The 19,670-nt window shown below is 43.9% G+C and overlaps 4 protein-coding genes across 4 annotated transcripts; 1 reads left to right on the forward strand and 3 right to left on the reverse strand.

The window, feature by feature from the left end:
* Window positions 1–865: 865 nt before the first annotated feature.
* On the forward strand, window positions 866–1,182 carry CkaCkLH20_03927 (uncharacterized protein; the record flags this gene model as incomplete). The annotated part of the gene is made up of 2 exons (XM_038886646.1): window positions 866–947; window positions 1,013–1,182. The coding sequence occupies 2 exons, from the start codon at window positions 866–868 to the stop codon at window positions 1,180–1,182; spliced, it is 252 nt and encodes an 83-aa protein (XP_038747896.1).
* Window positions 1,183–2,610: 1,428 nt separating this feature from the next.
* Window positions 2,611–3,050, reverse strand: CkaCkLH20_03928 (uncharacterized protein; the record flags this gene model as incomplete). Its single annotated transcript, XM_038886647.1, has 3 exons — window positions 2,611–2,694; window positions 2,761–2,823; window positions 2,892–3,050. 3 exons carry the CDS (start codon window positions 3,048–3,050, stop codon window positions 2,611–2,613), a joined length of 306 nt encoding a protein of 101 aa, XP_038747897.1.
* Window positions 3,051–6,914: 3,864 nt separating this feature from the next.
* On the reverse strand, window positions 6,915–9,143 carry CkaCkLH20_03929 (C6 transcription factor; the record flags this gene model as incomplete). Its single annotated transcript, XM_038886648.1, has 3 exons — window positions 6,915–8,463; window positions 8,556–9,035; window positions 9,091–9,143. 3 exons carry the CDS (start codon window positions 9,141–9,143, stop codon window positions 6,915–6,917), a joined length of 2,082 nt encoding a protein of 693 aa, XP_038747898.1.
* A 1,515-nt stretch (window positions 9,144–10,658) lies between these two features.
* Window positions 10,659–14,893, reverse strand: CkaCkLH20_03930 (putative alcohol dehydrogenase; the record flags this gene model as incomplete). The annotated part of the gene is made up of 2 exons (XM_038886649.1): window positions 10,659–11,565; window positions 14,523–14,893. The coding sequence occupies 2 exons, from the start codon at window positions 14,891–14,893 to the stop codon at window positions 10,659–10,661; spliced, it is 1,278 nt and encodes a 425-aa protein (XP_038747899.1).
* Between the last annotated feature and the right edge of the window lie 4,777 nt (window positions 14,894–19,670).

A 19,670-nucleotide genomic window follows, 5' to 3' on the forward strand; every position in this document is an offset into this window, starting at 1 on the left:
ACGCCTGCAAACCCAACACACCAAGGAAAACACCAGGAATTCCAGAAAATATTCAAAATCATGGGAAAAAAAATGAACACAACCTTTGGTGGGCTCGGCACATGACGTCGTTCATCGGCCGGTTCATACATCGTCGGCGAGGTCCATGATTCCATCAATCTACGCCTCGTCCCGACGAAGATTGCGCAACATGCCATCTGATCTACCCCGAGCGACTGGGCCGGCCGTCTTCCAACGAATCATAGACCCGGCTTACGAACAGAACAGCCACCAACCGGCCAGAAATCGTTCCACCGGCAGAGTCACGCTGGGCAGATACAGGGCAGAAGATTCCGATCTGCCCCAAAATCCTTCCACTTCCAAGGCCGTCCACAACAGGCGAACCAACGGGGATCAGTGTGGAGAGGGAACCAGTCAGGGTTAGATCTTATCCCCATACGGCTCGAAGGAGCCTTACGGACAGGGATGCCGGCGTCCCCAGGACCGAATTTGACAGCTGCTGAAAGGTTGACAACGACCAGACCGCGCCATCGGGACGCAATCACACCACCATGCCGCCAAACAGGGCCGGACACCGCACCACCCTCGAACTATCAACGAACAACTCACGAAAAGCCAGTAAAGAACACCACACCACGCCCGGAATAAACAGGCAACGATGATTTTATATAAGGCTTTCTGTGACTGCGATCAGAGAGACAGATTTTAGATGCACTCCAGTCCACATCGACCACACAAAAGCAACTCTCCCGCACTCTAGTGTTTCAATTACACAGCTTCGGCAATCTACTACTCTCCTGTCTTACACAGACACCACTGCCAATCCACAGCCACATCAACCTCTACCCACCAAACAACCTTCAAAATGGTCAACCAACCAGTCAGAATTCCCACTGCCACCCCGGCTCTTGCCAGGTTTTTGCCTGCTGCCATCACTGTCGGCGTTGGTAAGTCTGCAGTCAAGCCACTCTCATGTCATCAAACCCATCCGCTAATACCGCTTTCCTCGTAGTTTCCGCCGTCGCCATGAGCGTCCGCTCCCAACTCAAGACCGAATCTCAGACCATGGATCGATTCTTCTCCAAATACAAGAACCCCCAGAGCGAAACAGTCCGGGCAAAGGTGTTTGACGGCGCCGTTGAGGACCCTCGCAGGAGCTGGTTCAACGTCTTGGGTTGGTGACTTTGTGAGGATTAGAGGGGAAGGAGTTCCGCGACACGACACATTGCTAGGCGTTTTTTTATGTTTCGCGTTCGAATATCACAGGTCGGCGAGGGCGTCATGCATCAGTTTGTTTCGATATGACCACCCTACAGAGCACACGATGAAGAGGGGGTGGTAAACTGGGTTGGCGAAGGGCATCGTCACAGCGAGCATCGATACCGACCATACTTCAATACCATCTAATTGTTACAAAACCTAGACATGTGATTGCTCTAATTGTATGAAACGGAAGTTGCAAAAAGTGATGTAGTCATTCAGCCTGCGCGTCGACTCCTCAACTGAACTTACAACTGTGCCAAGTATTTTGTACCTCAGCAGTCCAAGGACGACAGACAGCACGGTGGTGCTTTCCAAAGATCTGTTGGTGAATATGGCATGATGGCAAGATGACAGAGGGGGACTGTTGAAGAGATACCTACTCGAACCTTTCAGCAACATCAAGGACACAATGTCCCGGTAGTGCGGCGGCTAATTGGGTAGGTGTTGGGGCCGCAGCTTGCTCCGCTCCCAGCCTGATTGAAGTCGTACTGACAGGCCGAAAAAGGCTAATGAAACAGATACCTACGTCGACCGCGTGATATGGTTCCGCTCCAGCCAGCAGTTGAACCAATGGGCCGGGCTGTCTGAGTGTGAGAAGTGAGCGAGCGAACTCGGGCGAATCCACGTTCCGGCATCGGCATTTTGAAGATGTGACATGTTGAAGAGCACACCGGCGACTTCTTCGATCGGCCAGTCTGTTGTGGCGAGGTGCAGCTCCCGCCCCCATGCAAGCCATTGTATTCGTCACCAACCTCAAAGCAGTTGTGAACCTCTCGATCAAATTGGACGTTGTTTGCGGCAAATAAATCAGCAAAGCATTCAAAGCAATGGAGGACATCCAGAAACCGCAAAATGAAAGTAGTGCCCTGGCTCTGAATACTAGGAGAATAGCAATCCCCAAAATCACAAACGACAATGGGTAGCGTTAGGGAAGTTTCGTGACGACGTGAAACAATGTGAGAAATTAGTCAATAGAATTCATAACATACTTCACAACCGGACTGGTTTCTGTTTATACAGGTATACCTTAGCTACCTACTACTAAAAGACCAGAAATTACAGCATTAAGACTTATAAGCATGTTAGTTCAAGATATAATACATGTACCTAAGTAAATTCCGAGAAAGTGTATTTTCTTCTACACACGTCTAGGATCGAATTGACTCAAAAAGAGTGTAGTTATTAATGATAGTGGTGGGTATTAATGAGTGTAATAAACAAAAAAGATCTTCGCTAATCATGAATGAGTGTCCTTGCATTGCGCGCCTGAAGCACGGCACGGTCCCAAGATCCCAACCTCGTCATACTTTCATAAATCGTATCTCACTGGGTCTGGTGTGAAGCCGTTCACCAGCCGCCATTGGGGCAATAAGCATCGTTCCCCCCATCCTTGAAGTAGCAGCAGGAACCGTCGCCACCTCCAGTGCCAACCTAAATAACTTAGTTAGCAACGTGTATACTTTCTTTCAGTCGAAAGCAAGTAGGCAGTATACTTACGCATGAGCCCGTTCCGCAAGGATAGTTTCCGGCCCCCCACTTGCATGAAGTTCCGTTGCAGCTCTGTCGATGGACGCGTCAGTACTCAACGGTTTCCGAACATGGTGTTTCCACTTAGGTCTTAGTCTTACACCTCTGTCAATCCAGGGGACTGAGGCAGGACATTCTCTTCTTTTGAAGATGTGAGAATAGGTCTCCACGGGCGTGGTCTCGGCGCCGGGCGTTGGGGCCGCGGTCGAAAGGGCCACGAGGGAAGAGGAGAGGACGGCGACGAGAGCGGAGAACTTCATGGTGATGGGCAAGTGAGGACTCAGAAGTCGTGTAATTTTCTGTGTAGAAAGTCATGTAAACAGGTAGAACGGTGCTTGTCTCTTTGCTGAGGAGTGATGCGGAATCCAAAAGTTCTCGATCTTGGAACGCGGACGCTCCTCTCTTTTATGCCCGTCAACACCAAGGCAGCTGACATACCACGAAGCTCTTGAATATCAGGCTTTGACGATTGCCACATCAGTTCACTCCGAGAACGAGAGCCCAACGCCGTCTTCGTTGAATCAATCACAATACTCACATCTTTACCGTATGGGTCAATTCGTGTTGGTTGATGGACTGTCAGTCTCACTCGCATATGCGCCCCTCTGTCTCTCTTCTCGTCATGCTGAGTCTGACGTCTGGTCTTGTCTGACAACACATGCGTGTTTCCTTTCGGAGGCTTCGCGATCGACGTCAGAATCCCCTCTTCTAGGGAGTATCAAGTGCACACAGTTCAGAGAATGAACGGGCTTGTCCCGGCAGATGTTCTGGATATTCTTTTCCCTCTCTTACTCGTAGCCATCTGCAATTGCTCTTGGCCAACCTGTCAAGTCTTACATCCTGCAGTTATATTTGTCACATTCAGAGGGGTTGTCTGTGCAGGCGTATGTGGGGTTTCGAACCAACCGCAGCTTCTGGGCACTTTGGTGATGCAGCTACATGACTCCTCCACGTCGCTATGAGGAGCTGGGTGCTCAATATGCGGCATATATTCTAAAGTTAGTTGTACGAACGACACGAGACCGACATCTCAGGTGCAGTCATTGCTCTTACAAAATTTATATATCCAAATTGGGTGCAAATCATCCTTTCCATGGCGTTGACGGTTATGTTGTGATTTCCGTATTGAGGCAGTGTAACACAGCCTGATGTTGAGATGTTGGTGGTCTGCCTAACCAAGTGCCGTATGCAGGGTTGATCAAAGTAGCAGTAATCGCTGTTTTTGGTACCCTTGCCTGTCAAAAGAGACGGATGACGTTGCAACGTCGGTCAATTTGTAGTCCGTTTTGGGGGATGATCACCAGCCAAGGCCAATAGATTATGTTGCTTACACAAACCTGTCAAAGTTGCATTTGCTCTTCCCGCAGCTCCAGAAAAGTCACATTCTAAGTATAGGTGAAAGAAATGTTGTATTCTGTGGATTGAATACATACATTTGGTGTATCCAGATGATATAGTAATGAATATCAACCTCTTAGTCTATTAAATTACCATGTGTTTCGGGATCTTCGTTGAACAACGTCATGTTTCATATCAGGGATTAAGGGCACATGAAATTTCAGTTTATATATGCATGATAAAGAAGATTATGTGTACTTAACGGGTCATATCAGGCCCCCCTTGCTTACCCTCAACTCTGGAAGAGGTAACTACATGTAGGGGCTCTATAGCGAGCGATGCTATTTTCCTCCATCCATTTTCTGTTCCTGGATCAAAGACCCTTTGCATAAATAGCAGCCCTTGTTACGCTTAACTACATTCCCTATCGAAGTAGTTCAAACAATCGATCGTATTCATGGTTCTGAATTACTTGAAATGGATACATAACAACATGCGTCTCTTTTCATACATGTAGCTGTCATATTGCCCTGGCACGCTGCTCCAACCTGAGCTTTCTGAACACAGCCTCAATCTCGAACACGAGATTGACTACGGATAGCTGGGTTCATCGAGTACTCGCGATATATTTTGGGCGCCAATTTGAGACCGCTATTCATGGCGTACAGTCTGAGGGGCAGGGGAAGGCGGGAGGTTCTCGGCCTGATAGTTGTCGATAGGATAGCGGAGTAGAACTTCAAATTGGCTCGCTGCGAAGCTGATGCATATCGGCTAGCGCGGTGTGACATCTACTGTGCTGACGTGGATGGCATCAATACGATGTCTGGGATGATTCTTACATATGCGGGGGATACAGTTGCATCACAACACAACCAACAGGTTCGACAAATCTGTGGGGATGGCGAGCCGGTAGGCGCCTTCCGCCGAAACAGGAGGGAAGCACTGGAAGGGCTACTCACATTTGTCCGACTTACTATGGAATTTGGGGCAAGAATTGAAAAGAATAACACGTATTCAAAGTATACCTTCATTGTCAGCCAAGGATTTCAAGTCGAATTCCTTTCTCATCTAATTATTGGCCTTGTTGCAACATATTATCGACATGATCTAGTAGTCTCATTGACTACTCTAAGTAGATGACAGCTTGGAATGACAATGATGAGTATCAAATTTGGATGTAGAAAGGTCGAGTCCAAGTAGGAGACGTCACCTGAGAGACATCGTGCTATCGATCTGGTCAATAAAGCTGGCCACCTCTTTATCAGAGAAAGTCTCACACAGGTCCACCAGCTCCACAAAGTCGAGTATGATCCAGTGCCAAAACTCAAAGAAATCTCGGGCGACTGCATCCTCTTAATCTGTCTATTCTAGAAACCCACCCAGAAGTTCGTTCCATCTGTGTTCCAAACGTTAAAACTCAGTAAGGAGTTTCCCTACAAAATAGTTGCTCTTAGTGGAGGATTCAGCTCAAACTTGCGTCGAGCAGAGTTCGGCCAGACAAGATATTCCTTTTGGCTTGAGATTATGGCATGTCCTGAAATAGAAACGGTACCAATGGCGGTTAGATACTCGCGAAGACATCAGCGGGTTTCGCGACGGCCATTCTCCCATCGTCCAACAGCGGCTGCGGCGTGACAGAGTACAAGCTGTTTTCAAAGATATTCGAGTAGACCAAGCCCAAAAAAGAGGCGGGCACAAACGGCATCCGTTTGGTTTATCGCGTGGCTTACGCTTTGCGCAGCTCTTGTATCTACTCAGTATAAAAGTCAGTAAAATATGAGGTATTAATAGCATCTCTAACCTATGCTAGTACGCAGTATTATATGATAGTAAGAAGAATCTCTGCATGAGCCACTGAATAAATCTGGCACAAACTGCATGAAAGTTACAGGAGGCACAGGAGCCTCCAGCAAGAAGCAATGATTCTACTGGCCGATAACCCAGTTCAGGGCCAATACATGGTCCTACATGGGTGAATCAAGTTACCTGTGGGACCATGTGAAGCTTCTGAGCTGGCTCTTCAACGCTTCGCCTCAGCTTCAAAGGATTATTCGGTCAATCATCCGGAACGAGATGAAGATAGTGGACGACATGAGATTACCACGACTGGGACAAGACCTGCTGTATTGCGCAACACATCAACAGCTCTTATGAGAGCAGAGGATTCAATGGCTATCAATGAACCAGAGCCTTCGGCTGGCAGTCCGTCAAACAAAAGCAGCACGACCGGAAGCGACTGGGAAATTTCTCAAAAGCCATTCCGCCACATATCATCATTCCATTGTATTGGAACCTGAGTACTTTCAGACACTTCCTAATTCTTCCGATATGAATTAGACAACTTACGGAATCAGGAAAAGCTAAGAAACTTTCAATCTTGCCCCGTTAAGCGAAGAAGAGCTTGGGAAAGCCTAGAAGAAGAACCTTCAAAGCATCGTGATGCTTCCGCTCAGGATTTAGAAGGTATGGCAATGCAGATTCAAGACATATTTCCGTCAGTCTTGGGCTCAACGGAATTCGACTAAAGACTGGCCGCCAGTGTTGTCCATAATTCGGATGGCAAGGACAAGTGACATCGTGGGAATTTCAAGAAGACATGGACAATAGGCAGCAGATGGACATTGACGATACTATAATCTACAGATGCGTCATGTTTTCCTTGCTGCTGCGAACAGCCGAAGAGTTTTACTTTCTGGAAAAGCTTATTCTCGGTTCCACTACTCAGATATAGGTCAAGTATTTCGGTGCCAGGTCTCTGTCCATGTTATTGGTGTGCGACTGGATTCTCAGTATTGAAACTGACTAGAAAGCATATTATACACATCACCAGCCGATCCTGTCCCAAATGCCTCGTACATAAAAGTCTCGTTCATGCCAGTCAGGTTGTCCCCAAACATACCAAGCTCCGACTCTGCGATGGACTGCTGCCCGGGATATGAGTTGGGGTCCCATACCTGAGTCGTGGAGTGCGTTCCATCGAAAATGGTGCGCGTCGATTTCGAATTTTGCAAGCCTTTGACACTCTCGTCTTCGATCCCAACCTGGTTACCTGAGGTAATATGCCATGCAAAGGGATCTGGGCTGGCGCCTGCACCCGAGCTTCCATGTGCGCTAACCTGTCTGCTGGTATCCTGTTTGCGTGCCTCTCTCATACGACCAAGCATCTTCTCCAACCCTTGGCCAATATGCTTGAGCATGTGTCGTTCCGAGGTCACGGCCTCCTTCAAGACGATGACCATCTTCTCCAACAACCGGGAGACGTTGGCGTACTCAATGTTCAACCCCATGATGCCATCCCACCTAGACGCCACCTTCATGAGGAAGACGCTGGCAAAGGCGATCATGGTGTGTACATAAAGAGGCGTCCCGACCAATGCCTTTCGCAAGTCGTCCTCCTCTTGCACCAGTGTAAGAATACTCGAAGCGGCCGAGATGGCCATATTTGCGAATTCTTTTCGCTCGGTGGACAGCTTGTCCGAGTTGATCGACACGCCACGGATGGCAAGGGCATTGATCTGGAGTTTTGCGAAGTAAGAGTACAGAATGACCCCTTTGCTCGTAAACTGGCCGATGAAGGGGCTCGGTGGCTGTCGTGGGTACCATCGCATACGCCAGTGGTCAACCTCGACGTTGAAACTGCGCAGGGTATCGAAGTCGGAATCGGAGAGCATGGCGGAAGGGCGTTCGACGCGGCTGTCAGGTGCCGTCGTACTCGGAGCTTTTCCAAAGCCAGCAGCGCGAACGCTTTCCATGGTAGGGAGAGGGCGCTCGGAGAAACGTTCGTAAACCTGTGTTAGAATCTGCATCAAGCTGACTTGGCTCAAGATCCGCGTGTCAAGTACACTTGAGAGATGACTAGACAGGAACAAGTCATACTCTCGGATCTGTGTTGTCTCTCCTACTGACGGCGGTCGTCCATACGCTATGCTGAAATGTCGGTCGCAAACGTAGAGCATATACCAGAGTCTGGCCCTCAGGAAGTGCTCCCTGTCGCCTTCGAGAGCGTAGGGGAAAGATTGGTGGATCCCGAGCTCCGTCGCGATCCGTATCGCATGTCCGGTCAGTTTCCAGGAGTGTTCCGAGAGCCAGAAGGCAGAAATGCACAAGCCTCGGACATCGTCGACGGAGTGGTATCTCGAGAACATGGAAGAGGACACGAGGGAGAGGAATTCGTTGTAGCAGGCATCGAAGATATCAGAAGACATTGGTAGGTGTAGTGCGGTCACTGTCAGGATTGTTGCTGCCAGGAGCTCGGAAGACTTTCGTACAGACGTCCATGATGGATGGACTTGCTCTAGGCCGACCCAGAGGTAGTGGTTGAGTGTTTTGTGAAACCTTTACATAGACATGCGTCAGCGTCGGCTGTTCCGGGGGTTTTGATGTGAATTCTAGACTGATCAATATTGATAACCGCCAAGGGGTCTTACGTGTTGTATAAGTCCTCCGCCTTCTCTTCTGACACAACTCCTCGAGAGATGAAGTCGTTTAACTTGATGTTGTCGGTGGACACTGAGGGCGGTGTGTTGGCTTGATTACTGCGGATGTTCCTCAGTCTGGTAACCTCATAGAGGCTGCCCATCGGCTCTTCTAATGTCTCAGGCCCGTATTGCTGGTCGTAATCAGAGGCTGGACTCGGTGAGTCCTCCCTGGTCAGGGCCAATCGCGTGTTGGTATCCCGCCCCCCTATTCTCCGCGCGGGATTCAGCCGAGCGGAAGTAGAGTTCATCGGGCTTAGTGTTCTCGGCGTCACCCTCGAAGAGAAGACCGAGTCTGTATCTCCTCGCTTCGTCTTCTGAGCATCATCGAGCGTCTTTTCGGCTTCGGAGTTGTCTTTACTCTTTACCAATACGGCATCCAGCGACTGTCTCATTTGTTTGATTTCCTCCCGCATTGCATCAATTTTCTCCCTGGAAGGTATTAGTAACTCATCTTGACTATAAAATACTCTGAAAAATGGCCTACCCATAACCGAGAGAGCTTTCCTCTCTGGTGTCCTCTCCGTCGGCTTGCGCCATGTATGTACGCTTGATGATGCAGTCGACCTTTCGTCTGAGGCAATGGCGGCACTTGCGATCACCGGGGAATATCTCGCACTTCATCTTCAACCTTTTGCACGCAAGGCCTAAGCAACTGGTCAATTTCGAAGTCCTATCAGTCAATGAATGCTTAACCCACATGCTTTTGGTTTTCTCCCTGGACCCGACCCGACCTTGCGCTCTGGAGCAGGCCTGGCGTCTTTCGGGCTGTGGCTAGTTTCTGCCTCATGATCTGTTTGGCTCGAGGGTGAAGATCCTCCAATCATCTGCAATTTTCCGTGTTTTTCCGTTCGCGATGTCGAGTTCATTTTAGTGGTTGTTGTAATGGTTCATAGTATTGATGACAGTTGCAAATGCCAACTCGGTGGGAAATCGGGAAATCATCCTAGCTTATGAATGTACCAGATGAAAAACAGGACTACAGACTTCTTACTAATTAAAAAAAGCTACAGCAACTTTAAGACACATAATTCCACTGGGAATAGCGTAAGGGCTCGTCAGAATTGCCCTGTGCTGATGGCGCCTTGGTTTCAGGATTCCAAGCGATCTTGGAGACGATATGAGCATACAAACAGAGCTGCGCCCGCTTATGACGCTCTGTACATGTGAGTTGCCCTGGGAGAAAGGTTGTTGGCGTACGGCGGAGGTGGTGCTAGGCTTGGCCACATCCTATACTCGTTCTCGGTCGAGCGAGCTTATCTTGTTCTGTCCAATCGGAGACCATACCTTTAGCGTAGAAGAGAAATACTGACATTAATAATTCCATACGGTTTGACCGAGGTATGGCCAATGCTCCGTAGACGTTCGGCACTTACAGACTCTGCGCCTCGTGATGTGGGTTGAAGCCCCCGGACCCTCCCCACAAAGGGTGCTTCTTGCATGCGATAGCATTTGATAGCGTTATTCGGGCGTCATTTCCCATTTCAGCTATCAGTAGGCAGAATATCTTGAGTCAATGGTTCTCCGTATTATGTGCATATCAATGTCGTGTTCGTTTTTGACCCTGAAAGAGTTTTGCTTTCGGCTAAAACTACGTGGAGAGATAGGAGTTCGCCTACGTAGGCTGAGGGACGGTGCGTAACTCAAGATAGCTACCGGTAAGCTGTATGCAACCAGAGCTTCGGGTCCATGTACTTGAGTCGAGCTGCCTGCTGTTTGGTGCGGGTATGTTGTAACCAATTATGAAAGTGCCATCGGTAGGATACGTTTGCGTTGCCGACGACAGTTTACCGATTTTCCGTCCGATATCCCGAAACAAAAGCAAGACATGGCATCCCCGTGAACCTTTCATCTTCAAGAGGTCCATAAACTCGTTTTTATGAATGGTATTTGGTCCGCTCAATCTACGTTCTACACACCACACGCAATCTATACCGATTTCGATGAACGTGACTAGTTTGCCGCAATTTTGTTACGTTTCCAAGACTCGCTTATGACATTTAAGCTTGTAACTTTGATCTCATATTTAACATGCGCAGTAATTCAGATGAACGGCTAGATTTGGTCCTCATCAATCACGACCACAATCTTGCCCGCGGAGGTGCCGGCCTCTGATAGCTCATAGACATCCTTCAAACTCTGCAGCCCGCGGAACACCGTCGTCTCTAATTTCACGTCGTGCTCGACAACGAACTTGACCAGGTCGGCAAGCTCGGATCTGCTGGACAGATTGGACCCCATGAGCCTGATGTCTCGAAAGATCATCTCTTGGAATGGGAAGTTGACACGGCTGGGCTGAGCGACTTCGACCACGAGTCCGTGTCCTTTGGTGATGACCATGCCAGTGTGCAACGCCGCCTCGGCATCGCTGAGAACAATAGTTGCGTCGCACAGGTCATCTCCCTTTCCCATTCCTCGAGGCCCGATGAGCTTGCGGACCTCATGTACCATCGCCTCTGTTCCGGGTCTGACATCTACTGCCGAGGCACCAGCACGCCGCGTCAATTCCAACGCGATGTCTCGTGCCTCGATTCCGACGACGTTGACCCCTTGCTTGGCCGCAATCTGAACAGCGAGGTGTCCCAATCCGCCTCCGCTACCAACAATCCCCAGCCACCCGCCGGATTTGACGCCTGCTCTCTTGACTGCGCGCCAGCTCGTGCACCCGGCGCAGGTTAGAGGCGCAGCTTTGATGAAGCTCAGTTCGTCTGGGATCTTGACAGAAAAGCGGTCGTCGAGGACAGTGTATTCTGCAAAGGCTCCAGGCAATGAGATACCAGCGTAGCCTTTGGTGAATTTGCAACTCAGATGGAATTCCTCGGGGCCGTTACAGTCAATGCAGCCGCCGCATGGACCTTGAACCCCGATGGCAATGATGCGGTCACCGACGGCGAAGCTCTTGGCTGCTTCAGAGCCGAGGGCAACGATGGTGCCGGAAGGCTCGTGAGACCCGGGTAGATTACTGGGTTTGTCGTGAAATACCCCATTTAGCACCATCACATCTGTGTGGCAAAACGATGCGACCGCAACTTTTATGAGAATGTCATGTTCGGCAAGTGAATCGCGCGAAGGAGCTGGAATATCTTCGATCGTCCAAGGTGAACCAAACTGTCACATAGAGTAAGTAAACAGTTGCAGAGAGGCACAGCCCGGTGCGTCTTGGCAAAACTTGATATCTTACTTCTTTAACGACTGCGGCTTTCATCATGTTGAGTACTTGAAGTGAACAATTTGACGAATACTTCTCACATCACAAAATCGCGAATTGATACCATTTTATTCCCATGATTCAGGAGGCCAGTACGTTCTGTGGCAAATGCAAGTGCAAGCGCATGCGCCTGTCCAAAGTCCGGTTCCCTCAAAAATGACATCGCTTTCCTAAATATGAAAGCAAGGAAAACGCACCACCTGCTATGCATCATGTACATGCATGGATAATAAGCCTCGACTCGAGTAAGAAGGAAGCGACTTCTCTGAGTCGGCGTTTTTCCCGAGGACTGACCCACAGTCTCCACAGATCGCGGCCGAACTCCGGCCGAAACCCCGGCCAAGCGGAGGTGACGCCAAAGGCAGGGTCCTTAGTCGTAATGCTACTCAAAACACACCAATCACACGCTTACAATTGCGAGCCGACCAATCGCTGGTATGCTTCTTAAAACCGAATCCGATTAGGTGTTTCTTTGTTGATTAGCCCGGAAGGTCCTCCCGAGTCTCCAGCCCTCAGCACTCCGAAGATCTCATTCCATGAACAGCTGCGAAAATATCTCTACCGAAGGTTTTCTCTCTCAGTGTCCTTTCTAGCTTCGAATTCGAACGTTCCCTGCTCTTCGGATGGACCCCAAGAGCGGAGCCCGGGGCAAGCCCCGATCTATTGTCAGGGTCAAGACTGGCTGTCGTACTTGCAGGCAAGTCACCCACGGCGCTGCGGAGCACATCCTGACTAACCCATGTTAACGGTAGGATACGCAAGATCAAATGCGATGAGACACGACCTGCGTGCCGCCGCTGTGTTCTGACGGGTAGAACTTGCGACGGATACGGAATCTGGGATCGGGGATATCAAACACCGCAGGCTGTCACACAGAGACCGTTAATCCCGATCCACAAGGCCCACACTCCTATTGGAGAGTTGAACGACTCCGAGAGACGTCAATTCGAATGGTTTGTCCGACGAACCACCACCAAATTGACAGGAGTCTTTGATTCCCAGTTCTGGAGCACTCTCATTCTCCAGATGAGCTCGGGCGAGCCCGCAATTCTACATGCGATTTTAGCCCTAGCATCCGCTCATGAGGGCGAGTTGACTGATTCGGAAACTCCTCCATCATATGAGAAGAAAACTCTGGAATCAAACACCCGTGAGTGCCAGATGTTACAGCACTACAACAAGTCGATTGGCTTCTTAAGGACACGCCTCTGTACCCAGAACACGACATCGACTCATGTTGCTGTCGCCTGTTGCATCTTATTCGTTTGTCTAGAGTATATACGGCGAAGATTTGAGTCCGGATACTCCCATCTCAGCAGTGGCCTTGGGTTACTGAAACAACTTTCGCCCTCTGGCAAAAACAATGATAGAAACGTTAGCTCTACGTCGGACTCTCTTATCGAGGCCGTAAAGCGCCTCGACGTCCAGGCAAGACTTGCCAAGGCTCATGGGTCCGCTGCATGTCGGTCGGATCATCTCAGCGTCGTCGACATCCTGCCCTGCAGTCCATTCCTTTCATACGATGAAGCACGACAGCAACTTGACTGTCTCCTCTCATCAGCATACGAGCTTGATCATAAGGGACGACAACAGCTGCAGAAAGAAGACTGGTCAAATTCGTTCGAGCTCCTCTCTGCGCAACACAAGTTAAGACGCAGATTGAGCTCATGGTTTCGAAACTTCAACACGATTAAGACAAATACACGAACACCATCTTCATCCAAAGAAGGGCTTGCTTGCCGGCTCATGCTGGTATATCACTGGATGGCGTATATCATCATCGAAACTGCTCTACAATCAGAAGACGAGTCCAAGTTCGACAGACACAATGCACATTTTGAGTCCATTGTGACTTGGACGGAGGACATCTTAGCCATCGCTCTACCTGCTATGCTCGCTGACATGGCATCCAATCATCACGGGTCAGGATTCAACTTCACCGCCGACATGGGTGTTATACCTCCTCTATACTATGTCGGCTTGAAGTGTCGGAATCCATACATCAGACGTCGAGCCGTCGAGCTTCTCCTCTCAGCCCAACATCAAGAGGGCATTTGGGATTCATCAATAGCTGCCGCGATAGTGGTAGAAGTCATGCGACTGGAAGAGTCGAATTTCTACGAAGACATTCTCTCATGCAGGAGCGATGCAACGCTAGCAGCCGTCAAACAGGCGTCGAGCCACCCTCGGACTCCGCCGGCTCTACCGGAAAACTGCAGAATACGGGATGTTCAGGTCGGTCTACCTGATGGGACCACCGATGACTTGTTTCTCCTGGGATATTTCACTTGCTCTGACGGTACCGAAGAGATCTTCAAGAGGCGGTATGATGGAGAGACTCGATCGTGGAACTCAATGTCCGACTGGCCTCGTCGAACAGTAGCGTGGGAATCTCCTTTCTTCCATTCAAGTCAGCTTCCATGCAAATCGAGTAGAAAACCCGTCACTTCATAATCAGATCAGATTTCGAGACTCGGGCTTTTCTGACTTGTTTGTAACGGCTGCGAGTGTAGAATGCACTAAATTTACAAAGCCTTCATCGCGCTTGAAGTTCAAGCTAGATCTCTACACCCTTCAGCTCTTCATCAGTCCATTCCCAAAGTTTTTTCGCAAGGGTCTTATCCTTCGAGCGCGCACTTCCTTTGCCTGAAACACCGACAGGCACATGATACTCCCCGCTCTCAACCCCATCAGCAGTAGCCGCCCACAACTGACTCTTTGCGCCGTCCTCTACATCAACACCAATGAACAGAACGACCAAGGTCTGGAAAGCCTTCATCATGAAACCCCCATTCCCGTCGCGTCCCAAGTCCGTCCTGACCGTCCCAGGATGGGCGGAGACAGTCGTCCACTGAGGAAACCGCCGGGCCATCTCGCGAGCGTACAGGATGTTTGCGAGCTTGCTTTGCCCGTATAGAGCGCTTGGGGAGAGACCGCCGTTGCCTTCGTTCGGCTTGAAGCTGTCAAACTGCAGTCCGCTTCTGGGTCCAAACTTGTGCGCCACGGAGCTGACAAAGACCACGCGGACGTCACTTGCCTCGGCAGTCTTGCGTAATACCGGAGTGAGAAGCTTGACCAGCAGGGCGTGAGCTACGTGATTCGTTCTAAAGGCCATCTCATAGCCTTCCCTAGTTATGCTACCGGGTGGGCAGTCCATAACTCCAGCGTTGAGAAGGAGTATATTGAGGCGTATAGCTGAGGTGAGGAATATATAAGTAGTGCCCACTATAAATTAATTTAAGTTAAATTAACCCCTTAGATTAAATTAATTATAATTTTAATGCTCTCTATTTAATTAATTAAATAGTTTATAATCTATTAATTTAAATAGACTTTTAACCTATTTAAATAAAGCTATTTAGAGATCTTCTCTCTATTATCTCTTACTTCTATTATTACTATTAGAGTATTTCCCTTATAAATTAATAGTAAATAAAAGTAAATAGGATATAAACTCTATTTAGCCTTATTATTATTACGGCTAGCTAACTAATAGTGGGGTTTATATTAATAGTAAGTTAGGTAATAATAATAGTAATAGTTATTAGTTGTTCTATAGGTCTAATTAAGTAATTATAGGTCTTTAAAGGGCTTAGTAATTAGTTAAGTCCTCAATAAGAGTTATAGAGTAATTATTACTTAGGTATAGCTAAAAGTATTATAAGTAATAATTATAAGTTAATTACTAAAGAGCTATAGAAGTCTATTCTTAAGCAGACTTAAGTCTATCCTATATATAAGTCCTATCCTCCTAGCTTCTTACCTTAATTACTTATTAGGTGATTACTTAGTAGTTACTTAAGGTAAGCGCTTATAGTCCACACTATAAGCAGCTTATATCTTATCTTATTAGTACTTATACTTCCTTAGTTATATAACTTACCTATAGTTCTTCCGTTCTAAGGAGTCCTCCCTATTCCTATAATCCTATATATAAAAGTATTATTATAACTACTTAATATCCTAATAGGGCGTTCTTTATTAGTTATACTTAATGGGTTATAATATTAGGTCTCCTCTCTAAAGATCTAGTCCCTTAGACCTATATAAGTAGGTAGTATCTCCTAGGTTAGGGAGTTATTAATCTTACTTCCTTATTTTTATAATACTAATACTATATTAAGTTGCATTTAAAAGTAAAAGTCTAATTAAGCAGTAAAGGCTTCCTCTACTATTTATTATTAGCTCTAGTCTTAGGAAATCTTCTAAAACGGTTTTAAGGTTATACTATATTCTTATTATTAGGTAAACGGCTGTATTTATAAGATAGTAAAGAAGTATTCTAAGTATAATAAATATACTTATTAAGGTCGCTCTTATAATATAACTAGGGTAGCAATTAATACTTATAGGTATTTATTTCTAGTCCTTTTATTTATTACTAATTTTAAGGTATTTTTCTAGTAAGCCGTTTCCTTAAAGAGTCTTAATAGCTTAAGTTAGCTAAGAGGGCTAAGGAAGAGGTATTTTATAAAAAGGTAGCTATATTATAGAAAGTATAGCTTAAGATATTAAAGTCTCTAAGTTAACTTAAGCGTTATTAAAAAGAGAAGCAGTTAATCTTTAAGAAAGGCAATATAGTAGCGTCTAAATAGTTAGTTACTATAGGGGAGTCCTTAGAGGAGTCTAAGTCTTCTTTAGCTACTAAGGTTTAGGCTAATAGTTATATAGACGTAATTAACTAGAGTATAGTATTTATAGGGGTTAAGTTTTTTAAGATAGTTAGTTTTAATAATAGTCCTAAAGTATTACTTAAGAGTGCTAAAGGTTCTTAACTAGTTCCTATAAGTTATCTTTATATCTATACCCTTTCTACTTAATGAGATATTCTATATTTATATTTATCTTATAGTAGTTAATAATCTATTTAACTTTATATTTTAGTTCTAATAGTTCTATAATAATATAGTCTTCTATATATAGACCTACTAATACTTTTTTAAGAAGTAAAATATAAAAGACTAAATAATACTTTATAGTATCTAGTAGTATAAGTCTAAAGTTAATATTAAATACCTTCTTTATAATTTTAAAAAGTCTAAGTTTTTTAAAGTCTAACTTATTACTTAGTTATTTAGTTTTAATATTCTAATAGAGAAGGTATATACTATCCCCCTCCTATAGAGTTAGTCCCTTAACTCTTAAGGTGTTAGTATATTTACGTATTTATTTATATATAAATTTAAGTTCTTTTAGGAGTTCCTACTAGATTTCCTTAAGTTTATTAATATCTACTATAGCTTTTAGGGCTATTAGGCCTTATTATAGTTCTCTATAGGCTATTAGGTTAAATCTATAGTTTAGATAGAATAGTAATTCTTTTATATTTTCTCCTACTACGCTATTATAGGCAAACTAGGCTATAGGTAGTAGTTAGACCTAATTATCTTACTAATAGTTAACGTAGCAGTATAGGTAGGTTTCTATAATCTAGTTAATTTATTCTATCTAGCTATTAGTTTATAGATAAAAAGCAGTAGATATCTTATAATTAGACCCTAACTATAAGATTAGAGATCTCTAAAACTTAGAAGTAAATAACTTATCCCTATTAGATATAATTTCCTTTAGTATTCTATATTAACTAATAGTTATCTATAGAAACTTATAGGTAAGGTCTTCTATAGTGTTAGACTCTATATAGGGGATAAAGTATAAGTACTTAGTAAGTCTATTAATAATAACTAGGACATTATTATAATAGACTTTAGTTATTAGTTCTTAAGACTTAAGTAACTTAGTAATAAAGTCTAATAAGATAGATTCCTATATAGTTTATAGCATTAGGAGCAGCTATATCTTACTATAAGGCTAGTATTAGCTAGGTTTATTTTTTGCGCAAACCTTATAGTCCTTAATTACTAAAGATACTTCTTATTATATAGCTGTTTTATTATAGTGTTATCTAATATATTTCTATATCTTAGTTACGCCTTAGTAGCTATATATAGGTATAGCGTATATTTCTATAATAGCTTTAGTAGATATTCTTTTAGTTAAGCTAGTATTATTCCTTCTAGCTATATATAGAAGTCTAATAGCTAGCATAAGGTTACCTTCTTAATTCGTTTTAAGGATAACCTATATTTCCTTAGGTACTAGGACGTTATAGTCCCTTTATCTACTTAGAGTATTAGCTTATCTATTTTTAGATCCTTTATAGTAAATAATTTTAAAGTTAAATTTAAATAAGAACTCTAACTATCTAATTTATCTTTTATTTAGGTTCTTTAAGGTAGTAAAGTATAAGAGGTTCTTATAGTCTATAAAGACTTTTACTAAGTACTTAGTTCCTAGGAGATAAGGTCTCTATTCCTTAAATACTTTAATAATTACTATAAGTTCTTTATTATAGATCTAATAGTTAAGTTCTAGTTTATTAAGCTTCTTAGAGAGAAAGGCAATAGGTTATAGTTATCCTTCTAGGTCTCATTATAAGAGTTATACTCCTATTATAAAGTTAGAGGCATCTATTTTAACTTTAAAGGGTTTTTCTAGGTTTAATATATATAGAATAACGTTATCTACTATATACTACTTAATTTAGTTAAAGTCTTTCTAGTATCGTTTTATCTACTTAAAGGGTTTATCTTTTTAAGTAAGCTCTATAAGGCTTTAACTAGTTCTAGTATAGTTCTTAATAAAGCGTTAGTAGAAGTTAATTAGTCTAAGGAATAATTAGATATCCTTAACGTTCTATAGTATTATCTATTTCTAGATTATTTTAATCTTTTTCTTACTCATTCTAATAATTCCTAGGGTAATAATAAATCTAAGGTAGTTAACTTCTTAAGTATAGAATTTACTCTTTTCTAGTTCTACTAGTAGTTTAGCGTCTTATAGTGCCTTAAGCATTTAATATATATATTATTTATACTTATCTATTATTTTTAAGAAGATAAGGATATTATCTAGATATATAATAATATATATATTAATATATTCTTATAAGATATAATTAATTATACTCTAAAAGGTTACTAATACGTTAGTAAGGCTAAAGGGCATAATAAGGGTCTTAAAATATCCTCTATATATTTAGAAGGCAGCCTTCTATATATTATTATCTTTAATATAAATTAGGTTATAGGCTCCCTTAAGGTTAAGAGCTATAAACTAGTTTGCTCTATATAGTAGGTCTTATAGTTTAGAGATAAGTAGTAATAGGTAATAGTTCTTAATAGTAATATTATTAAGTTTTTAGTAGTTAATATATAGTTATTTCTTTCCGTTTTTCTTAAGTATAAATAGGATTAGATATCCTATTAGTAATATTAAGGGTCTAATATATCCTTTCTTAAGGTTTTCTTTTAACTACTTATCTAGGCATTATATCTTATCTTAAGATAGTCTATAGATTAGGCTATATATTAGTTCTTTCCCTTCTTTTAGCTTAATCTTATAATTAAAGGGTCTATATTCTAGTAGTCTAGTCTTAAGTTCTTTTATAAATAGTTTATTATAGACTTAGTATTTATCTAAAATAAATAGAAGATAATTATTCTTATTAATATCTATTACTAATAACGTCCTAGCATTCTCATCCTTAATCTTTAGGTAGGTAATAAATCTTCTTACTTAAGGAGTTACTAGATACTTATTTAAGGTACTCTTCTTAAGTTACTACTTAGTAACTAAGTCCTATTCCTATTAGAGTTAGTCTATTCTCTAATCTATCTATAGGTTACTATTATATAACTATAGTCTTCTAAGGATAATATTATATTTATCTCCTATCTCTATAATATTAAAGTTTAATTACTTATTCTAGCTATAGATCTATATAGAGAGGTATACTATCTCTACTATAATACGTCCTCTACTATACTAGACTTATTCTCCTTTAATAGTGCTAAGTT

The sequence above is a fragment of the Colletotrichum karsti genome (assembly GCF_011947395.1).
Source record: "Colletotrichum karsti strain CkLH20 chromosome Unknown Scaffold10, whole genome shotgun sequence".
In the NCBI taxonomy this organism is placed as follows: domain Eukaryota; kingdom Fungi; phylum Ascomycota; class Sordariomycetes; order Glomerellales; family Glomerellaceae; genus Colletotrichum; species Colletotrichum karsti.